The sequence below is a fragment of the Micropterus dolomieu genome, linkage group LG01 (assembly GCF_021292245.1).
Source record: "Micropterus dolomieu isolate WLL.071019.BEF.003 ecotype Adirondacks linkage group LG01, ASM2129224v1, whole genome shotgun sequence".
Classification (NCBI taxonomy): Eukaryota; Metazoa; Chordata; class Actinopteri; order Centrarchiformes; family Centrarchidae; genus Micropterus; species Micropterus dolomieu.
This window is the reverse complement of record NC_060150.1, coordinates 42,766,259-42,793,730: the sequence shown is the minus strand read 5'-3', so window position 1 is coordinate 42,793,730 and position 27,472 is coordinate 42,766,259. Positions and strand designations below refer to the sequence as shown.

Below are 27,472 nucleotides of genomic sequence, written 5' to 3'. Positions count from 1 at the left end.
ATTAAATACATAAACATGCAATTAAATATATATGTGCTCTTTACAACTAAAATGGAGTATTGCTAAATGTATATTTCTTTATTTTGAATAGATTGTTGTTTAATTTTTCTATATATGTTCCTGTTAAAAAATCACTTAAATCAAAGTGTAGCTGTAGCACTGTACATCTGCAGTGTTAAATAAATTCAAATTACATAACATTGATGATTTCAAAATCTATAAAGAAAGAAACAATAATACAGATATAGTTTAAATACATGTTCAAACTACAGTGTGATTACTGTGCATGGGTCATGAGTGAAAGAGGACTTTTCTGCGAATCTACGTCTGCTTTGCCCGGAAAAAACATTGATTGACAGCCCGTGAAAGCCAATCGTTTGCAAGCATTTCCTGTCCTGCCATCCAATCATTTTCCTCGTCTGTGCAGGCAGCCAGTCAATGCGGAAACCAGCCTGAGAGGTGGATGGTATGTGATGTCCTTGCCCGTTTGATTTTGGAATAACTTGGATTTAAAATCCACCCTGTATTTGGTGGAGGTCGTTGTTTTCATATTACCTGGTAAACAGACTTCTGAACTTATGCTCAAGAGTGTGGTAGAGTCGTAGATGCCTTGATTCGTCCAACTAGCCGATGTGTTAGCTAACTGTGTTGTTGGCCTGTCAGCGTCCTGCTAACAGCAACGTTATGAAAGTTATTCACTTGAGCGCCTCTGTAAATTAATATTTATTATTTAAAAGAGATATCAGCCAACCGCTCCCCAGAAACTCCTAACCTGCAGCTAATTGATTTAGTTTAAAAGTAATTTAACTGTAATTTATTATTTCAAAGAATTTTAAAAAGGTGTTAATTGTCCTCATCAAATTAGAAAATGTTGTATGGCAGTATTTAACAGCATCTATTCATTCATCAATTTTTTATTTGTATATTTAAGAGACTGTATAATCATTTAATTAAGATATATTGCCAGATACCAAAACGTGAGCTAAAACAATTAGTTGATTAGTCAATTAGTTGTCAACTATGATTAATCGCTTTGAGTCCTTTTTTAAAGAACAAATGTAAAACAAATTCTGATTTCAGCTTTTCAAATGTGAATATGTTCTGGGTTCTTTGCTCCTCTATGACAGTCAATTGAATATTTTGGGTTTATGACAAAACAAGACATTTGAGGACTTAACTATGTGCTTTGGGAAACACTGATCGACATTTCTTTTTTTCAAATTTCTCGACCTGACCAATTAATCGAGAAAATAATCCACAGACTAATTGATAATGAAAATAATCATTAGTTGCAGACCAAAACTAAAACACACCTTAACAGAGTCCAATGTGTGTTTTTATGTGTGTGTTAATCGAAAAAGAATAAGACAAATTATGAATAATCAAGGGCGTCATTTTGTGTTGAAAAGTGGTGGGGACATTTATGGGCTCAGGTTAGGGGTTTGACGAAACACTTAGTCCATGAGAGGTGATGATGCACAATTTTGGGGTCACGAGAACAAGACTAGAAGATATTTTAAAGCTATACAGAGTAATTATTCATTGATGAAATATACGATCAGGGCAACTGGGGGTCCTTCCCCAGAAGATTTTGAGCATTAAACACTGAATTTCTTGCATTCTGGAGACCTTTTCTGCACCAGTTTATTGTGGAAACATCTTTATTTATATAGAGGGAAACCAAAATTCAGGTGGCAGGTGACAATTGAAAATATAAAAATATAATGCAGTAATCAGTAGCTTGTTTTTTAGCTTAAGTAACTTTTTTGGACAACGCAGATCTGTTTCTTCTATATTTACATTTCATTGCAATTCTTATTCGATTCTTGTGTAAATAAACCTTTCTTATAGCATTTTCATTTGTAATTTAACATTTCTTGTTGCAAGAAATTTTTCAGAATTTTTGTTTTTACAAATGCTTTCAAAAAGTGATGGGTCATGTCCCTTTGCGAATAATGTATATAAGTGTAATTCACAGACCAAGAATGTATTACTTTAGATTAGAATTAGATGTTTGAAATTGGTTCAGAGCTGAGTTTTGTTGTTTGTTTCTTCCTGACATCTTTTGTGTTCTGTCTTCCAGATTTAACTTTAAAAGCCCATCCGCTATGCCTCTTCATAAATACCCCCCCAAAATCTGGGATGCCCTGAAACTGAAGCAGGGCATCTACGCTCGTCTCCCTAAACACTACCTCAAGTCCCTCGAGCAGAAAGAACCCACCCCTGTCCATTGGAGGCCTCTGGGAGTCCAGTACCGAGCCAACCCAAAAACAGGGCAGAAGGAACGGGTGCAGGATGTCCCGATCCCCATCTACTACCCGCCACACTCCCAGGACGGCCTGTGGGCAGGAGAGGGCTGGATATCAGGTTTCAGATATGCCAACAATGACAAAGTGAGTCTTCAAGAAGATTATTCCCTCTATTTAGTTCTACTACAGTGTGTTGTTATAACATGATTATACCATAGTGCACACAGTATAAGCATCCAGCTGGAGTGTGACAATTAATGGAGATATTATCAAAATTGCATTATGGCCTACTGCAATTTTCAAATTGTAGGAGATTTAATATTTATGAAAGGCAAAATGTGTGTCAAAATACCATTTTAAATTAAAAATTGTGCTGCAGAGGTCTCCTGGCTTATGCATCATATTCTTCAGAATTAAGAAAACATTCTTGTTTGGTACAGATACTTGCGAAAATTACCCCATAATTTATTTGAATATGTTTTTTCAATGGAAATGAGTATAATGATGTAAAAATTACCATTCACTCTAGTTTTGCAAATAATATTACAATTGTAATATCAGTCAAAATTATCGCAATTAAAATTAAAAGCTTGGCACCAAAGCCCAGAAGACATTTCTCCGACATGTTTTGACTCACGTAGCTCTCGACGTTATACTTCAGTTTATCTCTCGTGTTTGTACTGATTTCTGAGCTAGATGTCGACTCGTCTGAGGAAGACCTGGAAACCACAGTTGTTCAAGAGAGAGCTGTACAGCGAGATCCTCGACCACAAGTTCACCATCACAGTCACAGCACGCACGCTGGACCTCATCGATGCTGCCTATGGTTTCGACTTTTATATCCTTAAAGTAAGAGTACGCTGCCTCTGTGTGACGAAATTACAGTTTCCATAGGACTTCTTATATGACTGTAATCATCCACCTCCTATCAGACACCAAAGGAAGACCTGAACTCCAAGCTGGGGATGGACCTGAAGAGGGCCATGTTGAATCGCCTGGCGCGCAAAAACACAGAGCTTTACCCCAACGACCCTGTCAAGAGAGAGAAGGTCTACAGCAAATACAAGGTAGTGGGTGTGTGTTTAAGCCAACTGAGTGATCATAAGTGTAGTGATTTCTGGCACAACCTTAATGTCTACTACAAAAGCAGTTGTGCTAAAAACCAAATGACATGTTTCTTCTTTTTCTGCTTCCTTCTGTCTCAGCAGCAGTTTGAGATCCCAGAGGAGGAGGCAGAGTGGTTGGGTCTGAGCCTGGAGGAGGCCGTGGAGAAACAGAGGCAACTAGAGGACAAGGTAACAAAGTCCTCAAACATGACCTGCCTGACACTCACCTCCAGTGGTAGTGGTAGAGCGGATGCAGCCCCGAAGATGTACAAGGAACTTATAGATAGGAAACAGAGAGTGCAGATATCTTCTATTTTTTAATGAGAAGGACATTCATTACAAATCATAGAACTAGATTTCACCAATAGCGAAGATCAACATTTTTACTTTGTAATGATGTGTGCACTGTTAGTTTATGTTAGTAGATTAGTTTGTCCTGCGTGTTCTGACTCTGTTCTGTTCTTGTCTCTCAGGAGCCCGAGCCTCTGTTTAAGGCCTGCGTGGACAAGCTGGTGGAGGAGCTGCACATCCAAAAACTCTCGGAGCCACACCTCACAGAGAAGAAGTGACGGCCTCCACCATCTGCGACGGAGCCAGAAGCAGCTTTTCAGACTGAAAAATGAAGTAGGTTGAACTGTCAAGCTTCTCCAGATGGTGGTGGAAGTCACCTAGTTTCTGAACCATGTTCAGTACTGATTGTACACTCGGGAGAACTTGCTGCAGTTTCAACTTGTATTTCCATCTGGGAGCGACACAAAAGTGGAAGTGACACAAACGACAAGGTCCTGTTGGAGTAATGGTTATTTATTTCCCCTTGCTTTAAGGTCCACGCACAAGATATTTTAGGAATTAAGGGAGATGCCTTCATCATTGTAAATACTCCCCTAACAGCTTTGATATAATCCATGTACGGGATAGCTAAAAAAAAATAATAAAAGATTCTCTCTTTTTTTTTTTTTTTTTCTTAAACCTTGTTTCTTCTCATCTGTTCTCCAATAATTATTTATCCAGCTCTAAATATATCCTTCACTGAGTCACTGCATTGTTTTGGGTGTGATGAAGCCTGTCTGATAAGCAAAAAAGAGTTAAAGGAATAGTTCAGCATTTTGAGTAATATGCATATTTGCTTTCTCGCTGAGATTTGGATGAGAAGATCGATACCTCGCTCATTTCAGTGAATATAAAGCTGGAGCCAGCATATGTTTAGCTTAGTTTAGCACAAAGACTGGAAACAATGGGATACACAGCAAGCAACACACACTAATCAACATTTCTGTCGATGTGTTCGCCAGCTGGCTAATTTCCACTGCAGTCCTTTAGCAATGCTCTAAAACCAGTGACTTGACAGGCGAAGAGATACAAACATATGACAAAATGTTGAAAAGATGACATAGTAAGCAAATAAGAGCAACAGGAAGTCGCAAAACATTGATGCAATAATATAATGGATAACAGCCACGATTATGTATTATGTAGCCGTGCAAAGCCATTACTAAAATTTTAACAACCAATAGCATTAATCTTAACAAAAGGTTTGTAAAATTACTTGTAAAATGTAAGCCACAAAGTCATACTCATATCACTCAGTAATATATCTGTGTATACGTTGTTATACTCAGCATAGTTTACCAAATGCATAAATGTTATTCATACTGCACATGCACTCTAACTTTCTCTTTCTCTAACTCTGTCCACTTCTCCTCTATTCATTTTTAATATATTATAATATACTATATACTATTTGTATATTGTAACTCCACTGTACATATTGTAAGATGCAGCATAACTGCACTGATATGTATAAAATTTGACATTTATGCACTTCTGCTTAGTAGCTATATAACTGCATTTCATTAGCTCTGTACCCATAGTCTGCATAATTACAAAGTTTAATCTGTCATCAGTAAGAAAATTTAATACACACACAGACGAGTGAGCAAAATAATATTCTGTGTGAAGGTGTCTCATTTGGTACGCAGAGTTAATGTGAGAGGGGCAGCGATATTCTTGTGTTCAGTGGTGGGAAGTATTTTAAGTACATTTACTTATGTACACATTTTGAGGTTATTGTACTTGAGTATGTCCATTTTATGCTACTTTAAAGTTATAGAGGATGTGGCAGTCTGTATGTATTTTCTGCTATTTTAATTTATTTTTTCCCATAAGTTTGGCCGAATCTCCACTACTCTGGTTGTTGATTAGGGATCATTCAGAGCACCCGCTAGACAGGGAGTGTTGCACTGACTCCTCAGCAGGGATTGAGTGCAGCTGTGTGATTCCACTCTGGAAAGCATAAGAAGAGGGGCATATCTGCATACCAGTGGCTCATTCCTGAAGCATTCTGAACCCTATGCAATGTGCGAAGAACTCAATCCTTAGACAAAGCCAGCATAAATCTCTGTCCTTTTGGGGAGATCCCTTTTGTTGTCTCCTTTGTTTATTGTGGAATAAATATGAGTACTTTAACCCGAAGCTCAGAGTGGACATAAAGCCCAAAGCCCCTAAAGCAGCCCTTGTGAAATATAAGTGCACAATTACCTGCTGCCTGCAAGTCCTATTTGGTTTGTTTCATTTAAATCCCCTTTCCCCATTCATGCTTTTGTTACTTATTTGAAGAGGCATTTTTTTCCATTAAAATACTTGTTAAACCTTTCTCCAAGAGGAATACCTTATTTTCATTTATTATGTGGTTGGGAACCGGGCCTCAGTCACCTTTACCCTGAGGCCTGTGAAAACAGTACTGCCACAAGGAAAACACTGTACTTTTTACTTCACTACATTTGTGTAACAGCTTAAGTTATTTGTTACTTTACAAATAAGCTATGAATAGTTAGAGATCAAACTACCCAAAAGTATATAAATGGTTAAAATGATCTCTCTCTTGACCAGCTACATTAACATTCATATAAAAATATATGTTGTAATATAACTCTGGAAGGAGACATTCTAATGAATACTTTTACTTTTGATTCTTTATGTTTATTTTGCTAACAGTATTTATGTACTTTGAATTAAGATTTTAAATGCAGTACATTTACATTGTGGTATTGGTACTTTTCAATCAGCTCTCAGAAAAACATTTCGAAAGTACAAGCTGAATGTGTTTTACAGCCTTTGAGGATTCACAGTAGGCCCATGACATGTCATGTGTGTGTTTCCCCAAAAGATGGAGCCGAAATGCTTTAACTGAGTAAAGTCGTCCTTTAATAGAGTGAGAGATTATGTTTGTATTATGGAGTCTAATTTGTTAAAGTTGCAACAAAGTTTTCTCATAAAAGAAGGGATTTCCCTGTTAGAGATGATGGGTAGTACTGCCACCAAAACAAAGTGTACTAAAAACCACACATCTGCACATGAACACAGCGCTAATGCAGATATGGTCCTTATATGGTGCTCCAGGTGACCAGTGGCAAAAAAAAATGACAGAGGGGTTTATGAAAACAAAAAAGCTGCCGTTTCTCTCCTGGTTTCGCTTTCAACACTTCTATGTCAGTTGTATTTGGTGTTGTGCAACTTTGTGGTTGCAGTAGCTATGATGGTAACATGGGGAATCCCAACTGGTGCGGGGACTCCCGTGGGTGTTGTAACCTGGCAACAGAGTGAAAAAAAGATACCTGCCACCTGTAAACAGTGAGATTCACTCCTTTTATAGGCCTATATATACTCAACCCCAGTCTGGAATTACCCATTCTTTGGTGCACATGGCTTGCAAATGATCCATATTAACAACAAACTCTGACACACACCCTATAGTGCCAAATTTGGTTATTTTTTCTCTGCAGGCTGATTTTAGAGGAAGATCTGTCTGGTTCATCTTCACTCCCCTGAGTGTAAAACTAAAGGCTACTGATGTTTGACCTTAATTATTTCCTTTTAAAGTTAGGCCACAAAGAGCAATCTGACCATGTATTATTTCCCAACAACTTCCATTTATTAGACTGACAGCAGTGTTGGAGACGTGGCATTGATCATGTCTGCAGCTAGTGTTGCAGCTTTGACTCACAGCTTGATTCTCAGCTCACAGCTCCGTCATTCTTGTCTGTTCTTCTGTAAATATTTGTTATGCTTTGTTGTGCCTCCTTACCCATTCCCTTTCCAGTCCTCCTTTGGCCAATATGGATTTGGTTGAGGACCAAACACCTGCATAACTAATGACATGCTCATCACCCTCAGCTGTCCTTTGTGTTTAGTGCTAATTGGCAAATCTTAGCATGCTAATATGCTAAACTAAGATGCTGAACACGGTAAACATAATACCTGTTTTAAACCTAAACTCTATAAAAATGGGATGATAGCTCAATGCTGACAAAATACGAGTTCTTATATCTGCTCAACCCAATTTTGTCCCTAAGGTAATGGAAGGTCTCTGCTCTCTTTCCTCTTCTATAAATGAAATCCAGGTGTCACTCTGGACCAACATGTCATGTGTTTGGTTCATTCCTGTTTCTTCCATCTGAGAAACTTTTCAAATCTTAGGCCTGCTGTGTCTCAAGCGGAGATGGAAATGATAATCTATACTTTTATCTCATCCCGTCTTGACTACCTCTTCCCTTTCCTCAGCAAAGCATCCCTTGATCTTTCACAAGGCGTCTGAAATGCTGCTGTTGAGCTTTTGATCCGGTTCTGCAGCAGGTCTGCAAAGGGTCCTGTTGGTTGTTTCTCCATCCGGGTTTAAAGTGGTAGGTTTTCAGGTTGTGGCTCCTAAAGTTTATAACTCTGTCCCTTTAGACTAAAGATCTGTGGACACCTTTTAAAAAGCTCACCTGTTGAGACTTTAATTTTTATTTATATTTAATTTTTCCGAAGCCTGTTTTTACATCTGTTGCCTTATTTTTTGTGGTTTGACATTCTGCTCTTGAAAGGCACTATATAAATAAAGTTACTTACTTACTAACTGTACTAACTACAGTACAGCTTCAGAAAGACTCAGGCATTCAGAGTCTAGTGTTTTTTCTAAAAAATTGTTAACCCTCCTGCAGCAACAAGAAAATCTGTCTTCAGTTCATTAGTTTGATTTTTGAAAAGTCCTCAGAAAGTATTAAAGTTTTTACAGCAAAACTTTAATTAATAGCCTGGGCTTTCATTTGCTTAAATCACTGAAATTACCATACCTAAATCTCAATGAATAATACTCTTTGTTTCTGTAAAATGAACTAAACGATTCAGAGAATCTAACCAAACTAACGCTGTGTAGCATGTCCATATTGATAAAAGTTTAAACATTATATTTGTATGCATGATCTAAGCAGCTTGAACTAGTTCAAGCTTGTCAAATTGTGTAGCCACACCAGGCCAGTAAAAGGACATGCGTCTAATTGGGACTAGGCCTAACCACAGTAATCTGAGTTCTTCACCTTGTTAACTGAGCTCACATATGCCTGTTGTGTAGCTCTGGAGACATTTATTTTATTTGTGAGGATATTTCACAAGCAGGTACAACAGAATATTACCTTTAATTCTTGTCTTTCTTTAATAATAAAGGACAGTATGGCTGGGTAATATGACTTTATAAACCTATTAACTGTCAGAGCCATACCCTTTAAACCATATATGGCTACTTAAAGTATTTCTGCTTTATGTCAATATTGGATTTTTACTTTATTTTTGCACAAAAGTGATGAAGTAATTTGATTTGTACTCTGTATTTCATTTGCGTGATCAGCCCCAAAAAAACCTTGTCTATTGATTTTCCAGGAAACATAAAATATATCAAAATGAAATGGAAATGTTATTAAAATCACCTTCTCATACAGGTCGGCATGGTGCCAGTCACTTTCTACCACTGTAAATACAATTTTAACACCAATAGTATTAATCATCTTAATAAAATGTTAATATAAATACTGTAAATAATAGCACATTTACTCAAGTACTGTATTTAAGTACACTTTTGAGTTACTACTACTTTTACTCCACTTCAATTCAAAGGCAACTATTATATTATATTCACTTTATTTGATCACTTAACAGATTGAGATTAGTAATACAAAGTATAAACAACAAATAAATCATGATGTATTCTTGTTAAGTCAAGACAATTCATCCTGAGAGTAAATTCACTGTATATACACTAACATATACATAACTAACTATACACTATACGCTGTATATATAGTAATAAAAATAAGCCCCACCGTTTCCAGCTGCAACAAAGTGATGGAACACATGGCTGCATAACTATATTATATATTACATATTATTATAATCCAGTAACAAACATTATTCTGAAATGGGCCATTCTGGTCATGGTGGAGTCTTTGGTTGATCATATGAGTCTGTATAATTTTGACTGTGGTGGTTTCATGGATCAGATATTGCAAAAAGGTCTTTTCCCTGAGTGCGTTTTTCAGTTGTGGTTCTTGTAGAAAGTGTTCTTGAGCCAAATCAAACTTCTGGTTTAATTCATGCAGCTTTAATGTGGTATTGTTTTCCAACAGTGTTAGGGATGTTGTAAGTGGGTGATTTGTTTTACTACAAAGCCTGAATTGTTCCAAATTGGGATGCTTCCAGGGTTGAGGCAATGACTGTGTTCTTGTAGCATGTATGGTTTTTTTTTTTTGTATTGTTGTTGGAAGAGATGGTAAATCTTTGACAGGGAGTGTGTTGCATTGTAATCAATCTGTTTCTTTACCAATTTCTAACCATGGGTCTTAGTGAACATTTGAGTGAATCCAATCTGTGAGATATTGTAATTGATTAGCTTACAGTAGAGGAAATTTGGGGCATTTAAACCTCCAAGCAGTTTGCTTTTCTGTAGTGTTGTGAGTTGTTTGTTTTTTCATCCAGTAGAATTCTGTGATTAGTGAGTCAAGTGTAATGAACCTATACACTTGACATTTGGTTGGACAGGGGTCATTGAGAAGAGGGAATTGATTTTTGGAAGGCAGAGTGGTTTAAGTCTATATTGATGCTAAAAATGTTTGTAAAATTTTGAATGCATGAATAACAGTAACAAAGGATATCTACACTGTGGTCTTGCTAATTTTACTTTAGTAAGAGTCTGAGTACTTCTTCCACGACTAGGCATGATTTACCAGGAAGTGTCTTTTAAACGGTTGTGATCACCTGAGAGGGTGTGATTCCAGTGAAAGTGGTGTGTCCACCCCTTCCTGAGGGCAAACCATACAATCCCCCAGGTTAAATCTCTCCGTATCATCATTTCTATAGTTGATTGTTTCCACCACACATGACTCATCATGTGTGCTCAGTATTCCCCAGAGTCTCCACAAACCTCAGACTTTAGGTTTATGCCTACAATCTGAAACTGGTATCATATTAAGATGACAAACATTTCATAGTCTGATATAATAACGAGAATACTTGAAGGAAGTCTGTTTCACCTCATTTGATTCATTTTAGCAAATAATTAACTGTCACAGCAACTACTCACCACAGTGAAAGTCTAAGGTGCACATTCATCTTCTCAATTTGAGCTTGGTCTTCCTGTCTAATCCTAATTCACAGTAATGCGGTTGTTAAAGCCTTTGGGCGGTGGTCCAGTCTAATACAGGGCGAGCACAGACCGTGTCTGGGCTTTCCAAAAATATATTAATAAAACTAATTTACAGTCCATGAAGTTTAAGTGACTAGTGCCGGGACAGATGACCTCCATGTGAACATTTGGAGTAGGAAGTCTTTTCAGAAGTCTCATGAAAATAATGAAAATGAAAATAATCCTTTTACTACATACAGTGAGGAAAATAAGTATTTGAACACCCTGCTATTTTGCAAGTTCTCCCACTTAGAAATCATGGAGGGGTCTGAAATTGTCATCGTAGGTGCATGTCCACTGTGAGAGACATAATCTAAAAGAGAAAAATCCAGAAATCACAATGTATGATTTTTTAACTATTTATTTGTATGATACAGCTGCAAATAAGTATTTGAACACCTGGGAAAATCAATGTTAATATTTGGTACAGTAGCCTTTGTTTACAATTACAGAGGTCAAACGTTTCCTGTAGTTTTTCACCAGGTTTGCACACACTGCAGGAGGGATTATGGCCCACTCCTCCACACAGATCTTCTCTAGATCAGTCAGGTTTCTGGGCTGTCGCTGAGAAACACGGAGTTTGAGCTCTCTCCAAAGATTCTCTATTGGGTTTAGGTCTGGAGAGTGGCTAGGCCACGCCAGAACCTTGATATGCTTCTTACAGAGCCACTCCTTGGTTATCCTGGCTGTGTGCTTCGGGTCATTGTCATGTTGGAAGACCCACATCCTCGACCCATCTTCAATGCTCTAACTGAGGGAAGGAGGTTGTTCCCCAAAATCTTGCAATACATGGCCCCGGTCATCCTCTCCTTAATACAGTGCAGTCGCCCTGTCCCATGTGCAGAAAAACACCCCCAAAGCATGATGCTACCACCCCCATGCTTCACAGTAGGGATGGTGTTCTTGGGATGGTACTCATCATTCTTCTTCCTCCAAACACGGTTAGTGGAATTATGACCAAAAAGTTCTATTTTGGTCTCATCTGACCACATGACTTTCTCCCATGACTCCTCTGGATCATCCAAATGGTCATTGGCAAACTGAAGACGGGCCTTGACATGTGCTGGTTTAAGCAGGGGAACCTTCCGTGCCATGCATGATTTCAAACCGTGACGTCTTAGTGTATTACCAACAGTAACCTTGGAAACGGTGGTCCCAGCTCTTTTCAGGTCATTGACCAGCTCCTCCCGTGTAGTTCTGGGCTGATTTCTCACCTTTCTTAGGATCATTGAGACCCCACGAGGTGAGATCTTGCACGGAGCCCCGGTCCGAGGGAGATTGACAGTTTAGCTTCTTCCATTTTCTAATGATTGCTCCAACAGTGGACCTTTTTTCACCAAGCTGCTTGGCAATTTCCCCGTAGCCCTTTCCAGCCTTGTGGAGGTGTACAATTTTGTCTCTAGTGTCTTTGGACAGCTCTTTGGTCTTGGCCATGTTAGTAGTTGGATTCTTACTGATTGTATGGGGTGGACAGGTGTCTTTATGCAGCTAACGACCTCAAACAGGTGCATCTAATTTAGGATAATAAATGGAGTGGAGGTGGACATTTTGAAGGCAGACTAACAGGTCTTTGAGAGTCAGAATTCTAGCTGATAGACAGGTGTTCAAATACTTATTTGCAGCTGTATCATACAAATAAATAGTTAAAAAATCATACATTGTGATTTCTGGAAAATTTTTTTTAGATTATGTCTCTCACAGTGGACATGCACCTACGATGACAATTTCAGACCCCTCCATGATTTCTAAGTGGGAGAGCTTGCAAAATAGCAGGGTGTTCAAATACTTATTTTCCTCACTGTAGATATATATAGAAAGACAGAATAGTGCAGAAAGACTAGTTTATAGCCAAAAGCCTCTTGAAGTGAAATAATCCTCTACTGTACTATATTTAGTCAGAGTTAGACCTTTTACAATGTTGCTCATTCCACTGTCTTCTCAGTCCACCTTATACTTTCCCACTCGAGCTGTGGTCACATCATTCATTCATTCAGTGTAGGTAGAGTGTGTTTTGTTACAGTTGAGAGCGCTAAAAACACCTGTGAGAGTCCTCGACAGTCTGCGGTTCTGATAAAAATCATTAAAAGGCTGATCTGTTGGAAATGGCTGCTTATATATGTTGGGTTTTTTTTTTTTACACATAATTTAATTTACCTTAACCCATATTTCACCTACATATCTAAGCCACTGGGCGCCAAAGATTTAAGATTGTATTACTGCTTTGGAGACTTCATTTTATTTAGCCATAGACAGGCACCATAATTCTCCCCCAGTAGTCGCTTTTATCAGACCAGTCATTATCTGCAGCTTTGGACGTGGACAAATGACCCGAAACCGACAAGAAAAATCAACCCTGCTTCACCTCACAGCAAATAATATAGCCTACAGAAACTACATATTTCAATCGCCCGAGAGTATTTTCTAATCACATGGTAATGTATTATGTGGAGGTTAGTGCCATGTAGGTTGTATTCCCATTCCTACTGTGACATTATCAGTCTACTTTTTAGGCTTGATGAGTGCTTAATCTTAATAAAATCAATGAGGTTTAATTAAAAATCTTCCCCTTGTATTTCTAATAGTTTGAAGAGAAACACTCGAAGTGATGAATTCACTTGCAAATGAAAAGGTCATACAAAATGTAAACCATACTTTGGTGTTTCTTTTTTACCTATTTAGGCCTACATAAGTTTTCATTAAACTCCTCATTATTTTCTCTTTACAAACTAAATCCCTGACCAAACTGATATATGGGCATGCTAACAAATGAATGGCAGAGCAAACAAATGAGCAAAAACCTCAAGTATGAACCTGCTGACAAAATATGAAGCCACCCAGGGCTACTGTCAACCTGCTGCTGGACAGTTTTCACAGTAGAAGTCATTTATGTTTATCAGTAATGCCAATCAGCATGTGCCTGCAGGTTTCATTAGGCCATTCGCTGCCTCATTTGCTTCTGAGCTGGAAGTAAACTTAAAAAAAAACTCACATTTTGCCAAGTAATCTCTCTTTCATGCTTCTTAACTTCTCAAATACAGATTTTTCTACCTTATTATTAGGTTTACTTGGACCTTGCATACCTTAAGGCACCAGGGGTCCAAGCTAAATTTTAACCTTAAAAGAACAAAGCATTGACAAACCTCCACACTTATCAATGGATAACTGGATCACTTATCAACGGCCCTGGAAGTAACCAGCTTTAAAATCAGAACACCTCTTTCATGGAGATGAGATTCATACCGTTTTTCACCCCTCTAAAAGGAAGACAGCCACCAAAGACATCAAAAGATATTCCTTATTGTGGACATTGTTTGTCAGTAAAAGCCCCTTTCAGATTAAGCCATGCACACAGTTCTGCTTTGAAACCTTTTATGAATTATGCCTCCTTTGAATTCAAATCTAGGACAACAGAACCCAAGATGATCACCACTTGAACAGGCATAAACAACGCAGAGAGCCAGTAGGTCAGCGCCAACGCTGAAGGACACAGCAAAAAGAGCTGCACAAGGTAATGATGTAACAATGATGAACAGCTCCAAGATTTGCTGAATAAAATTAAATGAATGGCCCAGTAACACAGGTGCATTTAAGAAGCATAAAAAAAAAATACTATAACAGGGTAAAATCCAGGTTATATGCATGTTCCAGGGCTCCAGATGTAGATGCAGATCAAAGACTGAGAACAAATGCTGTAAAATGTCTGATCATGGTTTCTTTCAAAAGATGATCAGCATTTTGCGTTGTGTGAATGTAACAAAGATCATCTTTTAATGGTAGTGTTAGTATTTTTATTCCACCATAATATAATTAAGCCAAATAAGCATCAGTTTGCTCATCTGGACAACGATATTCCAGATCTGTAACAAATGGCAATTATATGACAATAACATGTTGCGTAAAATGAGTCACAACCTCAAGACTGAAGTGAGGACCCTGATTAGCCAGGACACTGTCTGGTGCAGTCAGACCATATCCTTATTAGACTATTACCTCTGAAAATAGTTGAGTAGAGAATTTGTGATACATTAAGTCCTCAAAAACTCCCCCACTGCTCATCTAACTTCATATTCCTTCCAAGATGAGTCCCAAGGGAGCTCGTAAGTGCTCTTAGGAACCCTCCACTGACTTGTTTAAAGCCATGTTCTATTTGTAACCTGTAACCTCAATTTGCTATTAATCCTTAATAGCAATACCTTTTGGTATTTTTCAACCTGGAGCGAGCGCACTGCAGTCGGCTGAAGGGAAACAGGGCTGCAACGTAATCCTCGTAGGCAATTGCGCCACGTCAAAGTACGTCCAAAGTAAGTGCTTGTTTTACACTGACAGGCTCAGATTGTTATTAAGTGTCTAAAAACATTATGGAAAGGACCGAGATATACAGAGATACACAATTTTAAAGAGTAAGATCCATTTTGCTTAAACAGAAACAGTTGCAATATAGCTCTCGCCCAAGCCACCAGACTCCCTTGACAAAAATAGTAAAGAAAGTAAAGAAAAATAGCAAAGTTACCCTTTAAGTCATTGTGTCATTGATCTGACTCACTGCCTCTGAGTTGAGAGCCATTTCATCAGTCTGTGCCAGCTGTTCATCTACTCCTCATGAATCCATAACCTCTGCTGCTGCTTGATTCACAATCCACATTCCTCATGTACCCTAGCTTCCACTTTTCCTTGTGTGTAGTGTAGCAAAGGTGTGTTTCCTTGTGCTTGCAAACCAATCGCTGAACTTGAAAAGACCTGCACCTGCTCATAATAATTAAGATCATTAGGCTAGTGCCCATAAAATAACAATTATAACAATAATTATGATGACAATAAACATCACATCAGTGATTGGCCTCTCTTGTTTGACCAGCAGGAAAGGCTATTTCAATATTATTATACACCCTAACCAAGAAGTTGTTTTTTTTTTTTTTTAACTAACCAAGAAGTTACCTCAAAGATGAAATACTAATACTATTTGAGTTACTTGTAATAATAATTTACGATTCCCAAATCAAAACATACAACCATTGACACAGAACATCTAGATAATACTAGCATGTGGATTCTTTAAAAAAAAAATCTTTGGAGCATAAACAAATGTTTATAGAATAACTGTAACAAAATCATTCAACAGACCTCTTGATGCTCTGCCGTGTTACACAAACACACTTAAGCTATGAATTCTCAGCGATAAGACTGCTAAAGTTAATTCATAGGATTGTAAGTCCATTTTACAGCTTAGATGTGAATGCCATGTGCAGTAGGAATTATAGGGATGTGTACTGTAGAAGCACTTGCTGGATATTCAGAGATATTCCACCGTGCATGACTTGCATTTATGCCTTAATAGCACTTTGAAACTATATCACAAACAAGGACTATATAGAAGGTACTTAACGCTATTTGCTGCTACTGAAAAGAGGACAAAACACAACTAAACCTAGTGTGTGTACATACGTGTGTATTGTTAATTAACAGCATCTCTGCCTTCCTTATTCTCTGCAGGCAGAAACAGACAGCACAATTGGTGCTTTTTAGCCAGGTTTGCTTGCTACTATTATGTGGGATTGTGGAGCAGTGGGACTAAAATGGCAAGTTGTGAAAGGTTGCTAAATGCATGAAAATACTACTGCGAGCAGATTCAATAGGGACCTCGCACGGTCGTGCTCGGGCCCTAATAATGAAATTAAAAATATTATTTGTAGTCAGCTGTAAACAGCAAAAATGCCAACTAACAGAATAAACCTTAAATAGCTAGCTAGCCTCGTAGCTGCTGTTACCAGCTAAGAGGCTGATGAAGCTAGCCTGCTAACTAGCTGTCTGTCATTTTAGGATGTTATTTAGGAAATATTTTTTATGGACTAATGTGCTACCATTTCCCCTGTAAACTACATGTAGCCTATGGGGGGTATCGAGGGCTTAAAGAGGCTGTTGTTTTAGATTTTGTATAGTGTAACTATTCCCAACACAATACCTGACTCAATACTGATAAGAATTTCAGTATCTTGATTTGAGTAGCATAAACATGTTTTTCTACAACCCCGATTTTTAATTTAATAAAAGAAACCAAATTTCTCAAATATGATATATAAACAATACAATAACTTTGCTTAAATAAAATGCTAAGACTAAGACTGTTAACTAAGCAATAATTCAAATCTGACAAAATTGATAAAACCTTTGGTACTGAAAGCTGAAGTTCATCCAGCACCGGAATTCAAAGCTTACAGGTAAAGCACTGTTAACTATGGGGCTTAGCGAACAGTCTGTAGTCATTGAGTTTTTGTACTGGGTTTAAAGGTGTAATTTAAACTTTAACACTCATGACTCAGCCAGTCAAGGACCTGCAGAGAGCATATTTCAAAACCTTGGGGCATTGTCAGTGATAGCCCCGAAGAAATGTTTTCTGTGTAGCCCTTGACCTTGCAACTGCGGAGAGACACTGCTTGAGTTCTTGAGCTTTGGAAATTAGTGCAATTTAGTCCCTACACTAAACTCAGATCAAAAGCTTTTCTGAGAATGTTACCAAATGTTCAGCTGTGCCACTGGTTCTTCATGAAAGTAAGCAACACAATACAGTGATCAAGATGAAAATCATGAAAGCAAGTTTGATTGTCTCTGTGTAATAATCTAATTAGTAGGCCTACTGAGTAATCTAAATTTGGCAAGATTCTGAAATTGGACAAATCATGACTGAAATAGCTGTTTTTCGATTTTTGCTGCTCAAAACTTGGATCAAAGATGACATCCAACTCTTCAGATGTTGCACTGACGTTAGCAACTAAGGAGCTAAGAGACCGCTGGATTTGGCATTGGGAGACACTGAAGCAAAGATATATTTCCAAAGATTGCTATTCATATTCAATTCTGCATCGGAAGCTTTTTTAAAAATTCCTCCCTGGGAATTAAAACACTGAAAGAACATCAGTATATTGTGACAGCTTGTGTCTGTCACAGGACTATTTGTCTCAGCACTTCTGCTGCTTTCTCTGTGTTAAAAGGTACAGCAACACTTAGATTTGTGCCAAGACGTCCTCTAAGTTTAAGCGTCAGTCATGCTTGCTGAGCCATCTCAAAAGGGTATATATACACACCTGCTGCTTCATATAATGTTACCATTTTACAAAGGCTCATTGTCTGTGACACTGAATGAACACTGGATGCTAACAGTGAATATATGGGCTAATTTGATATGTCTCATTGGTAAGAAAAAGACCCATTGCAGAACTCCATTAACAAATGACATTCACATCATTACTCATGTTGTGTCATGGGAGCAGAGCTATGAAAAGTCAATAAGGGAGTGAGACAACTGGCTAATCTTCTCCAAAGTGATTGCTTTACATAAACATTAGAGATGAGAGGTTGTGCATCATTCAGGAACAAGGTAATTCTCTGACATGCACTCAAGACTGTACACACACACACACACACAGACAAAGCAAACATCACTATGCTTCACTCTTATCTAAATCACACTCACAAGTCCCCCTCAAAGTCATGGCGATAACACTTTCAGGTGGTCCCAATCGGTCGACTGCTTTACAAATGGCTCCCCCTTCACCATATTTAACAAACATCAGCTAGACAAGAGGCATCCTGGAGCGGCAAACAAGAGGAACGCGGCCATTAAAATGGCAAGCAGCTTCCCTGAGCACCTGCGTTTTGTCCCACAGGGCTGGCTTCACCTTGGTAGTGTAAGAATGATGTTGATGCTGTGTCTGTTTGATTCAGATGGAGTGGTAAAAAACAGGCGTATGTGAAATATCAGTGGTGTCTGCTAACTGTGCAATTACCTAACTAGGGAGACTTATAGTGATGGCTGCAGAACATGATCAGAATACTGAGGCAGAGTGCAGGGTGAAGTAGAGTATGCAGCCTGTGTACACACAGAATTAAATTTCAGCTTATTGTCGTTGCTTTGGCCATTAGTTCTACTGGTTATGGCAACATTGTAAATCTCAAGATCATTTCCTAGATTTTGGAACACAGCTACAACAGTCCGATTGGACAATAAACATGCAATCAGACAATTTTGAAAACAAGCCAGATTATAAACTACTTAAGGAATGCACCGATCCCATATGTATCAGCTACTGACCTTTTAATTTATCTGGTATAAGCAATGATTGGCATTCCTGATAAACATACATGATCCACATTAAATGCAGCTTCTTTGTCGATGCCATTATACAAATTATGTGTTGCCGCAATCATTTCATATTCATTCAGTCACAGTGGGTCATTGACCAGGGATGTGCAACAGCTACATAACATCCAAGCCAAGCCAAAGCCACTCCCCTAAAACACATTTTCATGTGCAATGAGTGCACGGGCACAGTGTGCACAGGTATGCAGGCTTGATGGCCATGCTTATTATATTCCTACGACAGCCACAGATGATGGCTTTGTTATTATATTTATGTCAGCACATTTGATTTATTGATTGCTGTCATTTAAAGGGAATTTCAACAAATAACAAAAAATGCTTCTCAAGTTTCTTGCTCTTCTATTTAGTAATGTTGCTGCATACCCAGATCTTGGTGAGTACAATGTCATTACAGATTAAAATTCAACACGACTAAAATTAAACCCTAGTCGTAATAAAATGATGAACCACAGGCTGCACAGGCAAGCCTCATAATCTCTGCAACCATTGGCCTGCCCTAGTTTAACATTATGACATTATTCGGGTAGTTGCTACATTGGCCAATCAAATGCATCCAAGTGTACATTTCTGGATTTTTTACTGCAACAGAAGAAAAATTAACTGTAGCTAGTATAACTTTTCTATCTACACAAAGGCCTTTTTCTCTCAAATATTTTTCACAAATCTGTGTTAGTGAGCACTTCTCCTTTGCCGAGATAATCCATCCACCTCACAGGTGTGGCATATCAAGATGCTGATCAGACTGCATGGGTATTGCACAGGTGTGCCTTAGACTGGCCACAATAATAGGCCACTCAAAAATGTGCAGTTCCATCCCACAGCACAAAGCCACAGATGTCGCAAGTTTTGAGGGAGCGTGCAATCAGCATGCTGACTGCAGGAATGTCCACCAGAGCTGTTGCCCGTGAACTGAATGTTCATTTCTCTACCATACGCAGTCTCCAAAGGCGTTTCAGAGAATTTGGCAGTATATCCAAGCGGCCTCACAACTGCCGATCACGTGTAACCAACCCAGGACCTCCACATCAAGCATCTTCACCTCCAAGATCGTCTGAGACCAGCCACCCGGACAGCTGCTGCAACAATCGGTTTGCATAACCAAAGAATTTCTGCACAAACTGTCAGGAACCGTGTCAGGGAAGCTCATCTGCATGCTCTTCGTCCTCGTCGGGGTGTCGACCTGACTGCAACTTCGCATTGAAGAGGAGTGGACCAACATTCCACAGGCCACCATCAACAACCTGATCAACTCTATGCGAAGAAGATGTGTTGCACTGCGTGAGGCAAATGGTGGTCATACCAGATACTGACTGGTTTCCGGACCCCCTCCAACACACTGAAACTGCACATTTTGGAGTGGCCTTTTATATTGTGGTCAGCCAAAGGCACACATGTGCAATACCCATGCTGTCTTATTAGCATCTTAATATGCCACACCTATTGGATGAATTATTTCGGCAAGAAGAAGGAAAAGTGCTCACTAACACAGATTGACAGATTTGTGAACAATATTTGAGAGAAATAGACCTTTTGTGTACATAGAGAAAGTCTTAGATCTTTGAGTTCAGCTCATGATGAATGGGGGCAAAAACTAAAATGTTGCGTTTATAATTTTGTTCAGCGTAATAAGCCTTCAACCAAATGGACCAATTATTCAGACGCACGTTCCATCGTCTCATGTCTACCTGAAGTAATCAAGACAGCCTCTTGGTTTATTAAACAAAAGGTAACCTGGATTCAGGAGTTTGTTTAAAGCATGTATGATTGTTTGACTGCTCAAGTTTCTTGCTCTTCTATTTAGCAATGTTGCTGTATACCCATATCTTGGAGAGTACAATGTCATTACAGATAGCCAAAATGACTAAAAATAAAGTTGTAATAAAATGATGATCCACTGGCTGCACAGGCAGGGCTCATAATCTCTGCAACCATTGGGAGAAACAGATAAAGAGCACCAAATGATACTTAAGTACAGAATATATTTAAGCTAATGCTGTGGGACAAGACATGAGAAAGCAATTTTTTCGGGTAAAGATAGCCTAATATATGATCATTAGGGATTCCAGAGGTTATATCCAGTCGGTCTCCAGGGAAATGATTGATAGGTGGAGACAGCCAGTGGTAGTGAAAACATAAAACTGGGCTAAATGAGGTTTGAAAAAAATTCAATTTCAGCCCCCAAGCAGGGAAGCCATTACTGCAAATCCTATAGACAGCCCTGAAAGCATTCAGGTTGGTCGACCACTGGGTCTAGTACAAATTACACACTAACAAAGACAAAATAATCAGCTGATGTATCTCTCTCCCTCTTTCTCTGTCATTCTCACTCCTCGTCAGCTGTATCTAATGATACACTAAAAATACCTTGAGATTAAGGATGGTACTGTCATCAGCACAAAAAGGAGGAGATGAAAGAGCGGATTGCTTTCTAATGACGAGTCTTGTTTCCTGGTGGCTGTTAGCTGCGTGTATGGATTAGTACAATGGTCCTTTCTCTAAAATACCTCTTTTCTTTGTGTATATTGTACAACAGTATTAAGTTAAGGGAATATCTTGTAACAAGTAAATAATAACCACAATTAATTTCCCCCAATGATAATGATCTTATGTAATTCAATCTATGTTGCTATTAGAAATATGCTTCTAATTGCTGAAGAACAGATGTTAGATTCCAGATGTGAACAGTACTTCCACAATTTGTGATGTTCACCGAGGCTCATTCAAGCGTGAGCCATGTGTTTACAACTTTTGTGGGTCACAGCTACCAATGGTGAGAAATCAGCCACTTGAGAGACGGCTCATCCTTAAGCACAGATGGGGACCTGTAGCTAAACCAACACACAAATCATGCCAGACAATTACCCAGCTCGTCATCTGAGATCCAGAGGAATGGCATCTTCCTGTTACTAATATAATAAATATGGGCTTTCAGCTTTCTAATTACAGCCAATCATAGAGGGGAAGGCTTTGCGATTTCAGGATGTGAGACGAGATTTAACAGCTGTGCCGCTTCTAGGAGCCATCTTAGTTCCTGTGATTGGAGGGGACAGCTTTGCGGGCATAAGAGACGACAAAATCCACCTCATTAATCCTTCAGCTGTACAGATTCCTCACATCTTGGAGCTGTGATTATTCTCTTCAATGTCGCGCTGAGATACAAAATAAAGTATATAATTTTCTCTCATTGGCTCCCCGTGGTGCTGTCAGTGTTTATACTGTCACAGTCCTCTTATTAAAAAACAAGCCTTTAAAATTGGTGGTGATGAACTGTAACAATAGCAGCATCCACACGCTGTCATTGATCACAGAAAAAAAACAAGGGTTGTGGTTACAGGTAATTGGATAGCTATTGAAGCATATGGACTAAATCTTTTGGAGGAATGTCAGACAGCAAGGACACACACACACAAACCATGTACACAAACAGTTGGCAGACAGAAGAGTGATAGATGGTATAAATAAATGAAAGAGCAACACTCATCATTTTAGTTAAACGTTTGCTGTGGTGTGATACACATTGATGCCTATTTTTTGTCATTTTAAATAGCTTAAAGCTGTAATATATCAATAGTAGCAACATTATACATTAGTATAATACATATTTTATATTTCACTCATGCCTGAGGTAGGCTGGTAGCATTAAGGACCTTGCCTAAGGGTCCACCTATCTATCTATCTATCTATAGATAGATATTTAGAAATGTAGATATCTCCACACACACAAATCATACAGGTTGTTTTCAAAATACATCCATCAATACCATTAATAAGTGCAACATTATCACTAGTTGCCATTTACGAAACATCTTTCAGGTGCTTTAAGCCGTTTCATGAGGCATTATTGGGTTTTGAAGCTGAACTCTGGAGCTACCTGAACAGTTTTATTTGGTTTGGTCTCTATGTATTCTTCATGCAACTTCTCACCCTCGTTTCTCGAGGTGTTGGAACAGCTTGGCTGTGTAGTTGTGCGTTGTTATCATGCCTGTTTTGTCTGTGCTAGAGTATGCTCTTCTGCATCTAAAATACAACCAAATCTTTGATGTCAGTTCTTCCTTAGGACCAATTTAAGAACTGCCCTTCTTGATTCAACTGGATATTATCTATTTTTGTTAAGTATTATCAGTCAATAATTAATGTGGAACACTATGCTTCAATTCTGCTGTTAATCATTCACTGTTACTGTTCTCCATTACATTTCTTTAATTATGTAAATATTATACATATCCATACTCCTTTATATATTTATACCTTTATATTTAAATATTTCTTTATCTACCTTCTTTCTATTATTATTTCTGTTCCTATGTCTTGATGTGCAATGTGTACAACTAACAAGGGAATTTCCCCTCAGGGATCAAGTATTTCTGATTCTGATTGGTCAACAACTGGTAAAGACGACTGTCAGCAAACAAGACAACATGAAGATTTCTGCCTTTTGCAAAATAGGATTTCAAAGTTGCCTTTTAAATTAGTTGCATGAAGACGCGTGAAGCAAGTCTAAACAACTAGGAGGCAGAGAGACTCCAGAATAAATTCATCAAAGCTTTGAAACACTTCTTTAAATAGTTGCTAAGCTGAGATGTTGGCAAACAGCTGCCTATTAAAACCTTAGACAGAGATAAACAATATTCCTTTCTCTTGCCTTTCCCACATTTAAGATGGAATCTGTCTCTTGCCTTTTTCCGTTTTGATGCACATGCTCAAATCCAGCTCTAATTCAATACACAGATACCCTTAAATTTAATGGGATTACTTACTGCTTATCCATTTGGCGTTAGGGTCATGAACCTTGAAGTCTTTTCTAAAGAGGTCTCCAACGGTCACTTTGCCCTTGAGCGCCAGGCGGTCATCCTCACCTGCAAAGGAAAACAACTTTAACATAAGAAAACTCTGCAATCCCATGTGTATCAATTACAAAAACTACTATTCTTATGCTTTTTGGTTTTTCTATTCTGAGAAAAAACGTAAAGCTTTATAAAACCTCATAGCGCAGGGGTGTGAAACACACACATTTTCAAATGAAAGGGTGACTGCCAGATAACAGACTCAAACCAAACCATCATGTTGTGAGTATTTGCCTGTAGTAAGTTCAACTTGGAGCAGAAACACATCTTATATATATACATTTTTGAAAAAAAAGAGAAGGCGAAACACAAATAAAACTTGGTGCTATAAAGGGAAAAGAAGGTACCAAAAATAAGATTTTCTTGCATCTTCTGACAACAAAAACTGAGAGAATATATAATGTCATCTTGACACATTTTGAACTTTTTCCTGCAGGCTGCAACTGTTCACCTTTAAAGGATGAAGAGCGTAGCTGAGATAGATAAAAAACCCCAATATAATAAATAACTAAGCAAAGCAGATTCTTAACTCCCTCAGGCCTTTGATTAACAATAGTGTGGCTTCTGATCATCAGACCAGCATATTTACAGCAGATGCCTCCTGCAATTCATTTCAGCCTAATTTCATCCATCAATGCTCATCATAGCATCTCCTACATACTGTATATGACTCACTTCACCACAGAATGCATGGCTTGAGGATAAAAAGCAAAAGGCAATATATCAGGCAACATATTTCTTTTCGTAATGCTTTTTATGTCTTGGTGTTGAAAGGTGCTGTACGAAATAAAGTTGCCTTGTACCTAGCAAGAGCATTCTCAGCGTGAAGTTTCATTTTGGTAAGTTTGGTTTAACATCGACTTCAAAAACGATTTGTGGGAGCACAGGAAGCCTTTGACAAGACATGGCAGTTGATGGACACATTGGTTGCTATGAGGATCATAGCTGTGATATTTTAGCTACAGGACTGGGTTTCTTACGTGTGATGTTTAATCCCTCTGTTAAGCCTGTCTGTGTTCATGCTGCAGTTGTCGTTTTATATGTGAGGTAACATTTTTTTGGCTGCAGCAGCAACGGAAATATATTTTATTTTATTCTATAGACATACAATAGAGACAAGATCAGATAATAAAGCAGGATAAAACATTTCACAGGGGCTGCTGAGTTGAAAGGGTAGAAATATTCAATATTCATAATGTTCAGCTATAGCACATGCTGAGCTAAAAGCCATGTAAGATGCTATAGACCGTAATGCTAGTGGGACAGAAGAAAAGGAATGAGCAATCATTGACCACGGCTATATAAGTCATTGATAACTATATGTATTCAGTATAACAAGTATTCTTTGTTGCTTACCAAAAGAATGAGCTGCAAGAAATTTTTAAACTTAAAAGATTTTTTCAAAAAATTATACAAACATCACTGCCACTTATTTCTTTAGTATGGAACAAATTTGTCTGATGTGTATGCAAATGGTAACTGTGAATTGTGTTTATGGTGCCTGAGCTTTTATCCTTTTTATTTGTTTTTCATACCCAGGTCTCAATCTGTTTAAATAAAACTATTAACTGACAATTTCTGCAAGAACTAATAGTACAACAAGTATTAACAATAATATTCATCTATCAGTCTCCATACAAAAAATGTCGCCAAATTGTTTTAGAAAAAAAACAGCAAATAGACACAAACATTTGAAAAAAAGTACAGTTATTGGAGTAATATAACAAATAGACATAGATTTAAACAAGTTAAGAATAACATCAAATTAATAAAAATTAATTAGCTTTGGGGTAGGAAGTACACAAACATACAAAAACTTGACCAGAAAGAGGGCAAAATATTCTTGACTCAAATGTTACAATTCAACAACAAAAAAAAATAAAGCTATAATAAAGAAATACATCACCTGAATCTGCTAATAAAATGTGTCAATTTCCATGTCAAAAATCACCAGGAATAAGCTTTTCTTTTGGAAACATTTTTCTTTGAATTATTGAAAAGCTTGAGCATAATGGCCTATTGAATCCCAGAATAATGAAAATGCTTTTAGGTGAGTTTGAAGGACCATAAGGATGACCCACTGTGCTGGTTCCCTGACCACACTGGTGTTTTGCACATTTAGCTGTCAATGAAGTATAGTTACATACATTTTACATCCCAGCTTTTTAAAAATCATACTGCACAATGATTTCTCAGACTGGTGAAAGCCTTTATCGTGGTTCCACTTTATGCAAGTAAGACACTGTATCTAGGTACAATCAAGTTGCAGAGATATGAAACTTGTGAAATAACTGCCTGGTAATTGACCCTTCGCTAAGCCACGCCCCCCTTTGTTACTGTTGCTAAGTCCAACAAACGGTCAGACCTGTTGGGACTTTTAGCACGGCGCTGCCACCGTCTATAACTGCAGTCCCTGGAGAAATATTGTCTCATTTTTGGAAAAAGCAATCTTAGGAAGAAGCAGACAGTTTAGCAGTTGCATTGTGCTTTTGAAGATTGTTTTCAGGCTATTCAAACTGACGTGAAAAAAATAAAGACAGAAGCTCAAGCCTACCGATCACAGAGTAAAAGTGAACCATTACTGAATTATTACTGACTACTGAGAAAGAGGACAACGATATTAAGGATCAACACTGCTTCTGTACTGCTGGGTAGGTCTCTGTTTACTATTACAATCATTAAAAGCAGAACATAGGGTTATATAACGTTGAATTCAGTAGTAAGTTAGCTAGCGTTAACTAACTAAGATTACATTAGAAACAACAGACAGCCAAAATTTTCCTGGATTTGTTTTAGGTTTTGGACCTACTTTCGTACCTCTACTTTCCACCTCTCTGGGTAGCGACTGTAACTATTAAAAGTGCCCCAGGAACAGCTTTGACCATATCTTGGAAAAATGTGATTGGCCAGCTAAGTATCTGGGGCGTGGCTAAGCGAAGGGTCAATTGGTTAGAAATTTTGTGGCCTGTTTTAAAACCGTTTACAAATACCCACAAGCAGCTCTGATCTCAGTTATTTAGAGTTGGGAACAGTATATTCACAGTTCATTCACAATTCACCGTCACAAAAAATATATTTGCAACACAATGTAAATTGTCAGATGAAGCACATACATTTCCATCGCAAAAGTATCAAAACAACTGGTGCTTACCATGTCCATTATGCAGTCATGTCAACGATGCTTACAATGCTCACAAAGTGCAGCTGAGGTAATGGGAATGTACTTAATTTTACTGGTTTTATTCAAATTTAAATTTTAACATTCTAACAGACATTAGAATAAATGACAGAGGCTCTCCAAAGTTATTACAATTCATCCTAAGTGGAACATGAATGTTTGTACCAAATTTCAATCCATCCAATAATTGTTGGAATTTCAGCCTGGACCAGAGAGGTGGAGTGAACGACCAACTGATCGACATTACTATCCGTCCAATGGGCAAATATTATAATGATATCAGAACACACATATCTGTGTCCACAACAATTTCACACACTTTACAGACCATTTTATGTAGCAGGGGACCAGAAAGAACCATTATCCAACACATCATATCATACTCACATTTGCAAACCACTATTGCCTGAGGCAGATTAAGTCACAGTGACTGATCAAGCTGGAGCTC

General features: G+C 38.1%; 2 protein-coding genes across 6 annotated transcripts in view; one reads left to right on the top strand and one right to left on the bottom strand.

The window, feature by feature from the left end:
• Positions 1-27,472, bottom strand: part of LOC123961428 (dipeptidyl aminopeptidase-like protein 6) — a 238,933-nt gene that overhangs the window by 53,162 nt on the left and 158,299 nt on the right. For all 3 annotated transcript variants that reach the window (XM_046036957.1, XM_046037031.1, XM_046036866.1), the window contains one exon: positions 23,760-23,858. In XM_046036957.1, coding sequence (XP_045892913.1) covers positions 23,760-23,858 — 99 coding nt within the window. The remainder of the gene's footprint in view (positions 1-23,759; positions 23,859-27,472) is intronic.
• On the top strand, positions 344-6,008 carry mrpl28 (mitochondrial ribosomal protein L28). Of its 3 annotated transcripts, none has more exons than XM_046037648.1 (6): positions 344-466; positions 2,084-2,393; positions 2,946-3,098; positions 3,182-3,316; positions 3,455-3,544; positions 3,829-6,008. In XM_046037648.1, the coding sequence occupies exons 2-6, from the start codon at positions 2,109-2,111 to the stop codon at positions 3,922-3,924; spliced, it is 759 nt and encodes a 252-aa protein (XP_045893604.1). In that variant the 5' UTR covers positions 344-466; positions 2,084-2,108; the 3' UTR covers positions 3,925-6,008. The 3 variants fall into 3 exon arrangements, with proteins under 3 accessions (XP_045893604.1, XP_045893685.1, XP_045893519.1); XM_046037729.1 differs by having other exon boundaries at positions 426-558; positions 3,458-3,544; XM_046037563.1 differs by having other exon boundaries at positions 426-558.

Bases quoted from the DNA above. Each gene is read 5' to 3' on its own strand.
- mrpl28 (XM_046037648.1), top strand. From the start codon at position 2,109: ATGCCTCTTCATAAATACCCCCCCAAAATCTGGGATGCCCTGAAACTG. The intron at 2,394-2,945 runs GTGAGTCTTCAA...TTTCTGAGCTAG, and splicing joins GATATGCCAACAATGACAAA to ATGTCGACTCGTCTGAGGAA. The intron at 3,099-3,181 runs GTAAGAGTACGC...ACCTCCTATCAG, and splicing joins TCGACTTTTATATCCTTAAA to ACACCAAAGGAAGACCTGAA.